The sequence below is a fragment of the Phyllobates terribilis genome, unplaced genomic scaffold, assembly GCF_046119375.1.
Source record: "Phyllobates terribilis strain yellow unplaced genomic scaffold, ASM4611937v1 Scaffold_1__5_contigs__length_1240528914, whole genome shotgun sequence".
Lineage (NCBI taxonomy): Eukaryota > Metazoa > Chordata > Amphibia > Anura > Dendrobatidae > Phyllobates > Phyllobates terribilis.
In genome coordinates this window covers 773,161,571-773,177,388 of record NW_027362761.1, presented here as the reverse complement: position 1 = coordinate 773,177,388, position 15,818 = coordinate 773,161,571, and the positions used below count along the sequence as shown (strand labels likewise).

At 40.3% G+C, this 15,818-nt stretch overlaps 1 protein-coding gene across 1 annotated transcript; it reads left to right on the top strand.

The window, feature by feature from the left end:
* Positions 1 to 613: 613 nt before the first annotated feature.
* Positions 614 to 12,637, top strand: FNTA (farnesyltransferase, CAAX box, subunit alpha). Its single transcript, XM_073636990.1, has 9 exons — positions 614 to 842; positions 989 to 1,074; positions 1,546 to 1,660; positions 2,586 to 2,690; positions 3,715 to 3,841; positions 4,011 to 4,159; positions 7,218 to 7,280; positions 7,956 to 8,127; positions 10,354 to 12,637. Exons 1-9 carry the CDS (start codon positions 685 to 687, stop codon positions 10,492 to 10,494), a joined length of 1,116 nt encoding a protein of 371 aa, XP_073493091.1. The 5' UTR covers positions 614 to 684; the 3' UTR covers positions 10,495 to 12,637.
* The last annotated feature ends 3,181 nt before the right edge of the window (positions 12,638 to 15,818 follow it).

Genomic DNA, 15,818 nt, shown 5'->3' with positions numbered 1-15,818 from the left:
TACAAATACTTGGCGTTTTGGCATTTGTGTGCCACAATTTGTCTGAAAATCCACAGAATTGCGCCTAGAATTTAACCCAATGTGTGACGTGTATTTTCGGGTGTGAAGGGTGGCAACCAAAGCTGGGAGTTGTGGATTTGTAGGTATTCCTATTAGGAAAGGGGGCAGAAATAAGTGGGAGACCAGCTATTCTTTAATTACTGAGATAAGTAGATGTTTCAAAGCTGGTGCTAAGAAAGTGGCGTCATCTACGGCAACCAGTTATGGGCCACTGAGAAATGGATGCTGATTAGTTGCTAGTGGCAACTACTCCCCTTTCCTTTTGCATACTCCCCATATATAAAAACTGTTACATAGTGGAGACAATCAGTATTTAGCAGCCTACTTTTTGATGGTTTTCATACAGTAACAATGACAGTGACAAAAACATTGGCAGATTTTATTAGTAGCTGGCACATAGTTATGGCGTTGGAAACTTTAGCTCACAATGACAAGGAGCCTCACTGGTCTGAAACAGTCACAAATCCCAGTCACTCTACGAGGGCTCTCAGGTCTTCAACAAAATGGCGCCAGCAGCAGCAGACCAGAGTGGAACATGGTTGTCCCCCTGGCGGCCGCAGCTGCTCCGGGCTCAGGCTGATAGCGCAGCTTCCTCTTCCACTTTGCTCTCAGTGGCGGGTGAGGATGCAGTCCCCAGGAGAAGAGGATGGAGAGGTCGCCGGCCAGAGGGCTGGAGCGCCGGACGAGGGGGTCGCGCAGTACGAGTGTCCTCAGGAGGTGGACAGAGCCGGCGGCTGTGAGCTGGATTACGAGCGGCTGTTTGAGCGCTTCATCCCTTACAGGTAGCCACCGTTCCCTGGACTCCCCTAGATGTGTGCGCTCCGTGCCCCCAAGGCTGCACTCAGGGCTCCACTTTACAGCTAAGGTGGAGCGCCCCTTTAAGCTCTGTCACTATACGTCCATGTATGTATGTCTGCTGTCTCCGCAGGGATCGGAAGGAATGGGCAGACGTGACACCGGTGCCGCAAGACGACGGCCCGAGCCCAGTAGTGCAGATCGTCTATAGTGATAAGTGTGAGTACGCCATTATATGGGCAGGCAGCTGCCACTGCTTGGGGTTGTTTATAGGGGACCCCCACTGGTATAGATGACTGCAGCTATGGAGGGTTAGATGATAACATTGTGGAAGGTTCTGCCGTCAGACAATGGACTGAGGCTCTCTGAAAAGCCCTTCAGCAATGAATCCAGCCCATGTGCATTCTCTACTAATAATAATGTTCTTAATTTAGTGCTAACATGTTCCGCAGCACTTTACAATTAAGCAGGGACATGTACAGTAAAGAGTTACACACAGATCCGCAGTTACAGGAGGAGTGAGGGCCCTGCTCACAATCTATGGCGGTGCAGCTGTTTCCTGGAGACCAGACATCTAGTATAAGCGGTTATGGTGGGCTGTAGTGTCCTGTGTTTTTTCTTGCGTTGTGTATAAATGGTTTTGTGCCTTGTTTCAGTGCAGGGCTAATAATGTGTCCTTTACCTCTCCAGTCCGCGATGTTTATGACTACTTCCGGGCTGTTCTTCAGCGAGATGAGAGGAGTGAGCGAGCTTTTAAGCTGACAGGTGATGCCATCGAGCTGAATGCTGCTAACTACACAGTGTGGTGAGTAACATGCAGTTATTTGCCGTTTGATAGGCTTCCAGGCTCCAGAAAAACTGATCCCTTTAATAATGTCTGTGGGAAAAGCACAGACATGAGCCACAGCCTTTTGATTGTCCTTTCCGTTCTTAAGGGTACGTGCACACGATCAGTATTTGCTACTGATTGGACACAGTGCACTTGCGCTGCGTCCAATCCGCAGCGTCCAGATGTTACAGCATAGTGGATATGGGATTTGTAGAAATCCCATGTCCACTATGCGTCTCCGTACACCCGTGGAAACTGATATGTGGCGCATCTTTCCAGACCGCAGCATGTCACTTTCTCCTGCGGGTCCGCATGCAGGCTTTTCCCAGAGACCTAACCTCTATGGGGAAAGTCCACATGTGGGTAAAAAAAAAAGCCTCTGCTCATTAGCATAATGAGCGAAAGCCGCAGGCTGCTTCTCTGCAGCGTCTGGGCCGCAGGCGGTGAGACATTGTGTGTACTTACCCTTAGGCTGAGTTCACACGAGCATGTGTAAAATCGTCCACATTTAATGCGGAAAACTCACATGATTATATATTTTTTTTTTTTAAATAAGACCGAATACCAAAGCAGTTGGCCAGGATTTCTAATATTCTCTGCCTCTTCATACTTTATTGTGGGAGGCAGCGGTAAAAGTAGTGTTTCTTGTGCTTTCTTTCTGTAGAAATGACTATTTTAATACATAGGTTGTAGGTTGTTCTTCCTTCTGCTTATACCATAGACATTTCACCCATACATTAATGCATGTTCTCCTGTATAAATTTTGCTATCCTTACGAATAAATCCAGCAATTGGTGCAAAAAGGTGTGTTTTTTTTTAGCACTTTTTCTGAGTAAATGAGGAGCACGTTATTTTTTACCTTTTTATTGTGTAGTAACAGTTAAATCTGTTTGTATCTTAGGCACTACAGAAGAGTACTTTTGCAATCTCTTAAGAAAGACCTACAAGAAGAAATGAACTATATAACAGCAATAATTGAGGACCAGCCAAAAAATTACCAAGTCTGGTAAGAGTAGATATGATATTGCCATATTTACTGAATATGGTCAATAGGTTAAAAGAAGCATTAAGTACTAGTTTATACACAATTGGCCCGATTCATCATTTGCAACCTATTTAACTAATTTTCCTATTTTTGTGTGCTATACGCTGTTTTTGTGCGCCAATTTTTTCAAAGCATTTTGGAATGCTTTTTATTGTCCTTGTTCTATGCAATTTTTCAGCATCAAAAGTGCGCAAGATTGGAAACTCCTCAAGGAACCTTATTCCAGGGGGAGCGAGATGCACCAAAAAAATGCAACATTTGGTAAAAGTTGCATGTCATGAATCTGTCTAAAATAACTGGATAATTTAAGTTGTTGAGGAAGAAAAAAAAAAGACTTAGAGTAACCGTCGTTTTAATTTCATAGATCATTAGTACACATGAAAACAAGAAACTCTGTAATATATCTTATCAGAAAAATCTCTGAAAAATTTCTCCTGAACTGATTGTTTTTCAAAACTTTCAATTCACGGTTAAAGTCTGTTTTCAGTGATAGCTATTGCATTACTGAGATGATAGATGACAACAGTTGTTGCTCATATAGGACTCTCTAGATGAGAGAGTAGTGAGGAGCTAGATTGAGCTCTTCCTCCCCTGCTACATAGAACTTCATGAGCACCAACTGCCCTCTCCTTTCTCAGTGATGTAACAATCTGTCCTTGAGAATGAAGCAGATTTCTCTTATAAGATATATTACATAATTTCTTATTTTCATGTGCGCTATTGATTTATGGAATAAAAATTAAATTGACGATTACTCTTTAAGGGGTTGTCCCACAAAGTACATTTTAATCAATAGATTTTAAAATAAGTTCCACAATTTGTATGTTTTATTTATTTTTATTTTTTTCCTGTGCAGGAGCATAGACTGTACATACCACAGCTCGTGGATAGGGGAGGAAATATAGATATATAAATATCTATATATATCGATCTTTATCCGGTCTATAAACATTAAGGATTATTTTAAGTTACTCTTACCTTTTAGGCACCACAGAAGAGTCCTGGTTGAATTGCTTAAAGATCCATCTGAAGAACTTGATTTTGTTGCAGATATCTTAAACCAGGACTCCAAAAACTATCATGCTTGGCAGCACAGGCAGTGGGTCATTCAGGTACTGTATTATTGAACAATTACCCTTTAGCTCATTTAGGCCAGCGACCACATCTTGTGGACCTACACTTTACCATATTATTTATTTACAAGGCATATTTGGTAACACATGTCTTTTTGACCTTTATTAAGACTTTATTGTTTTACTCTTCATATATTTCATTTTCTAGGAGTTCAATTTATGGGATGGTGAATTACAGTTTGTTGACCTGTTGTTGGCCAGAGATCTCCGAAACAACTCTGCGTGGAACCAAAGATACTTTATTATTTCTAATACATCTGGGTATAGCAATCCCCAGATCCTAGAAAGAGAGGTCCAGTAAGTGAGATTTTATCCTGTTTTGGCTGCTAGAAATACATACAATTCTTTATAATTCGGAGCATTTCTGCTAATTGGTAAAGACAAGCACAACTAGATATTTCGGGATGTTGATGCTGTAACAAATTAACAAAATAGTGGTATTCTGCAAGAGATGGCAAATGAAAGCTTTTAGTAGGACTGTCCATTAGATTAGAGGTAGATTATACTGTTCACCACACCATCATTGCCCCTGCTGTATAGCATTAATATTTGTGCACTTCATAATACTGTTAGATGTTCACTATTCTGTGGGCAATATCATAAAAAATATTCTTTGGGACTGTCATTGATCACTGTATGGTACAGGTCACTATTATTGCATATTTCTTGTCTATTTCGCTCCCTCCTGTGGTTTTCATAGATCTATTAAGATCTTCCACTTAAATTTAAAGAGAAGTATTGAGGTCATTACAGGTTGTCCTCCTCTGTAGCCGAATTGTTAGTCCAGCCTCCGTGGCCAATGGAGGAGCACGTGATCATACCTGTCAATCAACCTACTACTATTGCACAGGAAAGCTGTTTTTCAATTGGAGGAGGCTGAAGGATTGGTAACATGCTCCTCAATCGGCAGCCATTTCAAGGAATGGAGAATAAATCAGCCATCAAGTATGGGGAAAGATGCGGGCTCAGCATGGGAGCCCGCATCAAAGGTAGGAACACTACTTTTGATATACAAGTACGTCAAAGGTAGCGAGTGGGTTAAAGTGTAACCATCGTTTTTTTTTTATTTCATAAATCAATAGTACACGAGAAGACAAGACTTTGTAATATACACTGCTCAAAAAAATAAAGGGAACACTTAAACAACAGACTATAACTCCACGTAAATCAAACTTCTGTGAAATCAAACTGTCCACTTGGGAAGCAACACTGATTGACAATCAATTTGCTGTTGTGCAAATGGAATAGACAATAGATGGAAATTATTGGCAATTATCAAGACACACTCAATAAAGGAGTGGTTCTGCAGCTGGGGACCACATCATAGTACCAATGCTTTCTGGCTGTTTTGGTCACTTTTGAATGTTGGTTGTGCTTTCACACTCGTGGTAGCATGAGACGGACTCTACAACCCACAGAAGTTGCTCAGGTAGTGCAGCTCATTCAAGATGGCACATAAATGCGAGCTGTGGCAAGAAGGTTTGCTGTGTCTGTCAGCGTAGTGTCCAGAGGCTAGAGGCGCTACCAGGAGACGTGGAGGGGGCCATAGGAGGGCAACAACCCAGCAGCAGGACCTCTACCTCCGCTTTTGTGCAAGGAGGAGCACTGCCAGAGCCCTGCAAAATGACCTCCAGCAGGCCACAAATGTGCATGTGTCTGCGCAAACGGTTAGAAACAGACTCCATGAGGGTGGTATGAGGGCCCGACGTCCACAGATGGGGGTTGTGCTCACAGCCCAACACTGTGCAGGATGCTTGGCATTTGACACAGAACACCAGGATTGGCAAAGTCGCCACTGGCGCCCTGTGCTCTTCACAGATGAAAGCAGGTCCACACTGAGCACATGTGACAGACGTGACAGAGTCTGGAGACGCCGTGGAGAGCGATCTGCTGCCTGCAACATCATTCAGCATGACCGGTATGGTGTGGGGTGGCATTTCTTTGGAGGGCCGCACAGCCCTCCATGTGCTCGCCAGAGGTAGCCTGACTGCCATTAGGTACCGAGATGAGATCCTCAGACCCCTTGTGAGACCATATGCTGGTGCGGTTGGCCCTGGGTTCCTCCTAATGCAGGACAATGCCAGCCCTCATGTGGCTCGAGTGTGTCAGCCGTTCCTGCAAGATGAAGGCATTGAAGCTATGGACTGGCCTGCCTGTTCCCCAGACCTGAATCCGATTGAGCACATCTGGGACATCATGTCTCGCTCCATCCACCAACGTCACGTTGCACCACAGACTGTCCAGGAGTTGGCGGATGCTTTAGTCCAGGTCTGGGAGGAGATCCCACAGGAGACCATCCACAATCACATCAGGAGCATGCCCAGGCATTGTAGGGAGGTCATACAGGCACGTGGAGGCCACACACAATACTGAGCCTCATTTTGACTTGTTTTAAGGACATTATATCAAAGTTGGATCAGTCTGTAGTGTGTTTTTCCACTTTAATTTTGGGGGTGACTCCAAATCCAGGCCTCCATTGGTTAATAAAATGGATTTCCATTGTTGATTTTTGTGTGATTTTGTTGTCCGCACATTCAACTTTGTACAGAACAAAGTATTCAATGAGAATATTTCATTCATTCAGATCTAGGATGTGTTATTTGAGTGTTCCCTTTATTTTTGTTGAGCAGTGTATTTTATCAAAGAAATCTGCTTCTTTCTCCTCCTGGACTGATCTTTCACTTTCAGGTTTCTCAGTGCCCAGGTAAAATCTGTATTCAGTGAAGACAGAATGTCCCATTACTGAGATAGGAGATGGCGGCTGTTACTGATAAAATTCTATGTAAATGGCAGGAGGAATTAAGGTAAGTTCTCCTCCACTCTGGTCTACATAGGTCATAGGAGATGGCAGTTACTATAAGTAAGATTCTATCTCCGTAATGGGAAAGTCTGTCTTCACAGAATACAGATTTTACCTCAGAATTTTGAAAATGCATGATGAGTCCTGACAGAAAAAGCAGATTTCTCTGATCAGATATCTTACAAAGTTGCTTGCTTAAATGTGTATTATTGAGTTGTAAAGAAGTCCCTGCCTCCACAAGTCTCCCCAGCCAGCACCAGCCTCTGTAGACGTTGAGCTTTCAATCAGTCTAAAGATTTTGGTGCTGGGCAGGGAAACCACCTCGGGAGGCTGGAGCTAGGGAAGTGCTCTGTCACGCTCAGAGCACTTAACTAACCTCAGTTGCAAACTCCCGTGAAGGGTTTTTATGTGTTAGATCAAAATATAGCTAAGTATTTTTGATATATTAATATATATCTCAAATGTTTTTTCATTGGTTTTAACAATGTTTGTTATGAATTATTATATAAATTGATTCTTCAGATACACTTAGTGTAATCTCCTTTTATCCCTCAGATATGCTCTAGCGATGATCAAGGTTGCTCCTCATAATGAGAGTGCTTGGAACTATTTGCGAGGGTAAGACCGTGGCATTATATGTAGTATAATTGCAGTTGTTTTCCCTAAGCAATTCTAATGAGCTTTTATATTAGAATTGCAATTATCTTGCTCATCCTTTTTCAAGGGCTTCAGCAGTTCCATTGTATATAGCAATGGAAATTGATTTTTCTCCTAGATAATGCTTGTAATGTCTATAATATTGCTATTTATCAGTTTATAGAATGTGAAATGTTGTAATCTTCAATTTTAGATTTCTAAAAGCAAGTATCAAATGGAATATTATTCAATTTTACTATCACCTTTTTTCATTTTTTTTTGAGGTTTTATTTGCATTTCAGGTACAATAGTGCAAAGAATAGACCCTCTCCCCCTTGCATGGGGGACAGTAGGATTAATCAGTCACGAGGCTCAGGTACACTGAGGCAAAGAATAGGGGTATAAAAACATGATTCCTACTATAAAAGGGTATTCTCATACTTGTTAAGTGAAAGTGTGGACCAGTAATTTTGCACATATTCTACACACAGTAAGACCCTGAAAATAACAGGTATGTTTGGCAGAAGTCTATCTGAAATGTAAGATGTTTGTGATAGTTAGGGGTACACGGAGAGGTCTGCCTGATGTGGATGGGGTGTATAGAAGTAATTTTCATTATTACAGAAGTCTTACTTGCAACCAATATGTTTGTTCTAGAATATTACAAGATCGAGGCATGTCGGATTATCCAAGCCTGTTGGAGCAAATTCAGACTTTGCAGCAAACGCACAGCTCTCCCCTGCTCGTGGCCTTTCTAATAGATTTATATGATGACATGTTAGAGAAAAAATGTGACAACACAGAAGAAATCTTGAAACAAGCACTAGAGGTTTGTACTATTTTGTTTTAATTCTGGAAAAAGTGTAAACCTTAACCCTAGCTTGGCTTAGTTCAGATTTACTATGCAGTAGTATAGAAGTAGATATATAACAGCACTCATGCATGGCCGCTTCTTCACCTCATCTGCTCCTTTCTGTGCTATAGGAGTCAGTACTCATCCATTCTGAGAAACTATGGCTGACCCAGAAATGACCACTCAGCCCCCCATTCATAGTTGCCAGTCCATACGGAGTTACACGCCACTGGTCTTCTCCATGTCTTGTGACCAGACACTATGCAGATGATTGAGGCCTGCACAGAAAAGGGTATCACAGGCCGCAGGTTGTGCAGCCCTAAAAAGACAGATTAAAAATGGCAGAAGATTATATTTTATTTTCGAGGGGGTTTTTTGTACTCTTTACTCTGGCAAAAAATCAACAGCAATTCTATAATTTTGTTACTTTTCTGTAATTGATTGTGCAGGATAAATGTTAGTTTTAAATGAGCAATACCATATATATTTAGAACTTACCGAATTGGAAAAAGGGTGGTTAAATATTTATTCTTTTAGTTACCCAGGGGGATTTAAATCTACGATCACTTGATCGTTGATGCAATACGCTGCAAAACTGGCAGACTTTATAGCAGGGCTGTGGAGTCGGTAAGCCAAACGTCTGACTCAGACTCCTCAATTTCCCTGACTCCGACTCCCTCATACATGGCTCATGTTTAAGTGATACATTTTCTGTAGTAAAATGGTGACATCTGGCTTTTCATCACCAATAATCAATCTATTGAGATAAAACATAAAATATATTTATTGGAATACAACTTTAGAACACAAACTTAAATTGTAAATATGCAATACACTATGCATTAAGTGGGGGAGAAACCGTTTTAGACAAAAACATACTGAACAACATTTGTGCAGTCTATGAATTTTGTTCTGAAAAATGATATCTCCTCCATCAGATCCTCCTTCATAGATGACCTCAAATCTGACCTAATTATTTTAAGGCTAGAGAACAGATTAATCTCAACTAAAAGCCGAGATCTTAGATCAGGAATAGAACAGATATTTATAGGACATTTCATAATTTTCCTAAATTCTTATGAAAACCTTTTACAGAACATACTGCATTAAAATACTGTACCAATTTATTATATATTGTTAGTTGGTCCATTTTATACCGATTCCACAGCCCTGCTTTATGGCAGTACAGAGATGGCAGACTTCATTAGACCCCCTCCCACCCCAGCTGCCATGACCATCCATCAGCACCCCACAATACCATCTTAGATTGACTATGGTACCTAAGGAGTTAAAATGGCACTAGTACCTTTTGTTGCAGTTACAGGCGGGTATGAGCTGTAGTACATGGCTGGTACCCATTACGTGTGGAAGGGGTTAGTTTCAGAGCCCACAGTATTCACGAGTGCCTGACATTGATTGCACATATAGAGCGTGACAATAGTTGTCACCTATTCATTACATAGGTGATAACTATTGGATCGGGGAAATTGTCCACCATTTTAGTAATAATTCAATGGAGAAGCAGGTCATGTATGTGTCCTGCTGCTCCACTCAAGCCTATGAGAAGGTAGCTAACTGAAGGTAGCCTAGTACTACACAGAGTGTGGCTATCTTCATCTGTATCATAGACTTGATCAGAGCAGCAGGGCATTCATATAATTTGTGACTCTATTCAGTGCATTCTGGATGTCGTCTTGTGACCAGGTGGAATGAAATACGTTTTCAATATGGCCAAACACCGATTTTTAATAAAAAAAAAAACACTGTCCAAAAGTCAAAGGTAATGGTCCACGCTCTTAATGTAAGCCCATGACAGCCTTGTTCTGGTTCTCAAAGACTTACATGGAGTAGTAACTCCGTGCTCGCCCAACAAACACTGGAGCGATCCGGCAGGTCACAAGCTGCAGAAGACCAACCAGAGTGGTGCCGATGACAGCGGCTGGTGCGTATATTACTACGGGCTGGGAACATGCATTAGTGATACCACTTTGGTGGTGAAATAATACAAAAACACCGGAGTGGTACTTTAAGTGAGTACATGAGACGTTCCTAAACTCACTATTGTCAAGTGAAATAAATTTAATCTCCTCCAGCTAGTAACAACGAAGCATTTATAAAGCAATGTTTTATTTTGCTGTAAATTGGATTGTGCAATGTAAAATCCACGCATTTCTTTTAATACAAGATGCTATTTCTTTTTAGCTCTGTGAGATCCTGGCAAAAGAGAAGGACACCATTAGAAAAGAATACTGGCGATACATCGGGCGGTCTCTACAGGCAAAATATGACACCAACCCATCACAGAAAGAAGAGTTTAACTCGGTGGAAAATGAAGTGCAATGAATGGAATTTGACTATTTAACATATTTTCATATTTTTACAAGTCCATATAACTAGTGTCACTGATTAATCTTACTAATTCTCTTACATGAACCCTAAAGGCTGACCAAGTTCTGTATAACTGCTCCGCCAGCACACGCTGCTCGTTGTGAGAATTGCATTTTGAAATTTAACTATTAGCTTTGCGGTGCACGGTGGCTTCAAGCTTCTATAGAAGTGAACATTCCCCCCCCCCCCCCGAAAAAAAAAAATCTGCCACTTTTTTAAAGCCTGTACTGGTATCTAGTAGTATTACTGGTTAACTAGTGCATGCAAATAACAACAGATATGCAATATTAAAAGAGAACTTCCAAAAAGGGGCATATGAAGGTCCTTGCAGTAGAAGTGTTACAAATATGCCATTTTAAAGAGTAAACTTTTGAAAAATTTTTTCATGTTTTAGGCCCTTTAGTTCTGAGCAGGTATCTTTGGTCTAAGTCCCAAGACCTCACTCCCCCTCCCCACAATCACTCAAAAGCTGCCAGAGAAGTTGGTGCTCTTGAAAGGTGGCAGGGGTCTCAGGACCTGGACCTCTGCCAATCTGCTTAGAATTAATAAAAAAAATTAGAGAAAAAAAATAACCAAAACTTTTACTTTTATAGATAGATGTTGAACCTTAAGTGATGTTATATGGGGACATTATGTGGCTCACTGTCCATAACTTGCCTTCTTTATATCTAGATATACATGAATCGTGATCCACACAATGACAACTCGCCTATGAGCATTCTTACAAAGACCACTGTATATCTGGCAGCCTTAAAAGGGTTTGGCCCACCGTTATCACATCCACAATAAGAAAAAAAAAAAAGTGGATCACTGTCTATAAAAATTTAATATTTGCAAGTTTCATGGTTTTAAAAACATCTAGTAAAGTTATTATCCCAGATATTGTGGCGCCAACTGGTGATTAAAGTATATAGCAATGTGAAGGTCCATCTTACATGCAGAGTGCTGCATAGTGAGTCTATGGTCACTGCTGACCAACCTATATAGGTAACTTTTTGCCAAGCAAGCTGTTTCTATTGGCTGTTCTTTTGTGACCAGAGACTCACTATACGGAGAGTGACTGAGCATGTGTGTCCATCAGCACTCAACTCATTAGCTGCATCCACATGTTTCTTTATGCTATCAACACCAGGTAGCACCATAATACGTTATAAAATTATCCAGTGATGAAGTATGTCAAGTTCTTAAGGTGCTTTCACACTGTATTTAAGTACCCTTTCAGTGCCTCCCGTTGGGGCTTGTATCCGAACCCCCTGCAAAATGGGATTAGAACGTATGTACCGATGGGGCCATAGACTATAATGGTGTCGGCAGAGCAAATGTGCGATCTGCTGTGCATCGTTTTTGGGCGTATACGCCTACTGGAAGTGGACACCCAGATGTAGTGACTATGTATGGGAGTCCGCCGTCCTGTAGGCTTATACGCCCGAAAATGATGCCGGTTCCATTATGGTCTATAGTTGGCGCATACGTCCAAATCCCGTTTTGCAGGGGGTTCAGATGTATGCCCCGATGGGAGCCAGTGAACAGCTGCCTAAATGCGGTGTGAAAGCACCCTTACAGTGAAATGATTCATTTATGATCTATACAGTGGATGTGATTTGTAAGAATGGGCCGACCCTTTATGGCTACTCTAAAACTTGATGTGTTGAGGTGGCTTGTTTTTCATCCACACAGTTACTTATGACAACACTGACTGTCAATGAGCACATAAGCATGGTCATAAAGACCAAATAATCATAAAAAGTGATGCATTCTCCCGACCGCTAGAAGAATCGCACACAATAAAGTTTCTCATGCTCTTCCTTTTTAGAAGTTTACTTTTAACCAGGACTTTAATTTGTAAAAACAATACTTAAAGTGGATCTCACCAGATTTTACAGTACAGACTGTATACATTTTATAAACCTGCAGCTGATAAGGCTGATGCACTTACTTTGAATATGTTTATCAGAATGGTGGTATAATCCTTTTGACATTTTTCTCACATTCCCTTAAATAATTCAAGCTAATATGCAGTTTGTAATGTAAAATATGGTGGCAGATCCGCTTACTTGTTTCTAGCCTTTTTTTCTTGGAATAAATAAAGAGAAATGTGCATTTTGTGTGTGTGCTTTATATACATTATCATTTTTTATGGCACATTAACTTGAGACCAAGTTAGATTGGATAAAGAATATGCATCTAAATATTATATATGTATTTATGGATTTGTGTTGATTAAATGTGTAGGATGATGGCTTACAGTGACATTTTGTTTAAAATAAACACATTAAAGGGAAGCAATCATCAGAAAATTACCTGTTTAAATGAGACTGGAGTTTTGGAAATGCTGGGATAAAATAATACAGTACTTATGAGGTGTATTTAGCGGCAGAAATAACACTTTAAAGTGTTATCTACTGCTTCTTACATCATGTTTTGACTTTACTTTTTTTTTCTTTTTTACACATAAACCTATATAAAATCTTGAATTTTTTACACTGGACACTGGCTTCTTCGACTCTAACTTCCTGTAGTTTCAGGAAACAACACATGTACATAGCCACAATAAACAGCTGATTATATTTTGTATTAAAGCATCTAATGAGCATGTGCACAGGTCATTGTGGAGGGAGGAACAGGGCCAGTTGTGACATCCCCTATTGTGATTGGTTGATCATATGCGATCAGCTGTGTACAGAGGTGTTGCCTATCATTGTGATCCTGCCTCTGATGAGGAGCCTCTAGCAAAGCCCCAGTGGTTAGTGTGAAAATTGCAAGACTATTAAATACATTTTTTTTTTTTTTTTTTTTTTTTTTTTTTTTTTTGTAGTAAAGATTTTCATACAAAAAAATTACCAATTTTTCATAAATACATGTAGCAAAAAATCCTGATTTAAATAATAGGCCGTTTTCTGATGATTCGAAGCTTTGGATACCATCACCAACTGTGGAGCATTTAGACACACATTGGTTATGAATAAGTTGGCTAATCCTTTGTTTCATTTGTAATTTAATAGAATTTGCTTAAGATGATATTGCATGAATAGTGTGAAAAAAAAAATCGTTTTCTGATGATGGCTTCCCTTTTAAGAGCCTCTTTAAAAAAAAAAAAAAAAAAAAATGCCCTAAAAGTGTTTTTTTTTTTTTTTAATAAAAGGGTAAGGGGTGGAATAAAAAGACTTAAAGGACAACATATTTTGTCAGTAGAGCAGTCTTTCTTTAAACTCCAGTCCTCACGGCCCCCAATACATCATGAGTTCAGGATTTCTTTAGTATTGCACAGACCTGTGTCAGTTTCTGATGCTTTGATAATTCCATCACCTATACTAATACTAAGGAAATCCTGAAAACATGATGTGTTGGGGGCAGTGAGGATTTGAGTTTGGGAAATGCTTGGATAAAAGAATACAGTACTGATGAGGTGTAGTGAGAGGCAGAAATAACACTTATTGTCTGCTGCTCTTTACATCATGGTGCGGAAGTGACCAGCACCAGACTACCCCCGTAAATCATAGAAGTGACTTGTAGTTGCTGTCTTTGACAGCAGTCCTGCCTGGGAGAAGGCATCTTCTGGTACAATTTTTCTTTGTAGATTTTGCAGTGTGAACAACTTCTGCTTTTCCCTTCCAGCACATTCCCTATCCTTTGTTAGCACATTAACAAGCAAACATTTTTAATTCTACAGGAATCCTAAAACATCATATGTATTGCCTGACATGTGATACTATCCACATCAAAGCGGTCTACCAGCAGTGCCCATTGACATTTCCTTCCATGTCTTTGTGGTGTCAAAAATCACATCTGCCATCAACTCCTGGGGTTAGTAAGGGAGAGGTGTCGGCCATTACTAAGACGGTAATAAAAACACACAGAAAAAAAACACTATTTGAATAAAGACTCACCCACACTATCGCTCATTCACCAAGTTATTAAAAATAAAAAAAAAATCCCATGCAGATCTGCAGTAATCCATTGAATCCGCTGTAGTCCAGAAAATGATAAATGAAAGACATAAAAAGACAATAGACAGTCCCTCCTTCACCAATTTATTACCCAAAATGTTGCCACACAGGACCGATGTAGTCCACATTCCCTGATGTCTCCGGCGTCTGTGAATAGCAGCAAAGTGACCGCTATTTACAAGCGCCGGGTAGTAACGTCAACACTCCTAATCATCGCTACCTGGCGCCTGTGAGCAGCGGTCACTTTATGCCGGAGACATTGGTGGGGCAGCACGGTGGCGCAGTGGTTAGTACTGGAGCCTTGCAGCGCTGGAGTTTGTATGTTCTCCCTGTGTTTGCGTGGGTTTCCTCCGGGTTCTCCGGTTTCCTCCCACACTCCAAAGACATACTGATAGGGAATCTAGATTGTGAGCCCCGATGGGGACAGCGACGATAATGTATGTAAAGCGCTGCAGAATATGTTAGCGCTATATAAAAAAAAAAAGATTATTATTATTAACGTGGACCACATTGGACCTGCGTGGCAACATTTTGGGCAATAAATTGGTGAATGAAGGAGTGTCTCTTGTCTTTATTTCTGTCTTTTTATATTTTTCAGGTATCCTTTTCTGGAATATGGCAGACTTGCATGTGATTTTTTTTTTTTTTTTTTTTTTAATAATAGGTGAACAAGGGATAGTGTGGTGGAGCCTTTATTCAAATAGTGTTTTTTTTCCTATGTGTTTTTATTACTGGGTTAACCCCTTTACCCCCGAGGGTGGTTTGCACATTAATGACCAGGCCAATTTTTGCAATTCTGACCACTGTCACTTTATGAGGTAATTACTCTGGAACGCTTCAACGGATCCCGCTGATTCTGAGATTGTTTTTTCAGGACCTATTGTACTTCATGATAGTAAAATTTCTTCAATATCGCTTGCATTTATTTGTGAAAAAAAACGTAAATTTGGCAAAAATTTTGAAAATTTCGCAATTTTCAAACTTTGAATTTCCATGCCCTTAAATCAGAGAGATATGTCACAAAATAGTTAATAAATAAAATTTCCCACATGTCTACTTTACATCAGCACAATTTTGGAACTAATTTTTTTTTTGTTAGGAAGTTATAAGGGTTAAAAGTTTACCAGCGCTTTCTCATTTTTCAGCAAAATTTACAAAAACAGTTTTTTAGGGACCACATCACATTTGAAGCGACTTTGAGAGGCCTTTATGACAGAAAATACCCAAAAGTGACACCATTATAAAAACTGCACCCCTCAAGGTGCTCAAAACCACATTCAAGTAGTTTATTAACCCTTCACGTGTTTCACAGGAATTTTTGGAATGTGGAAG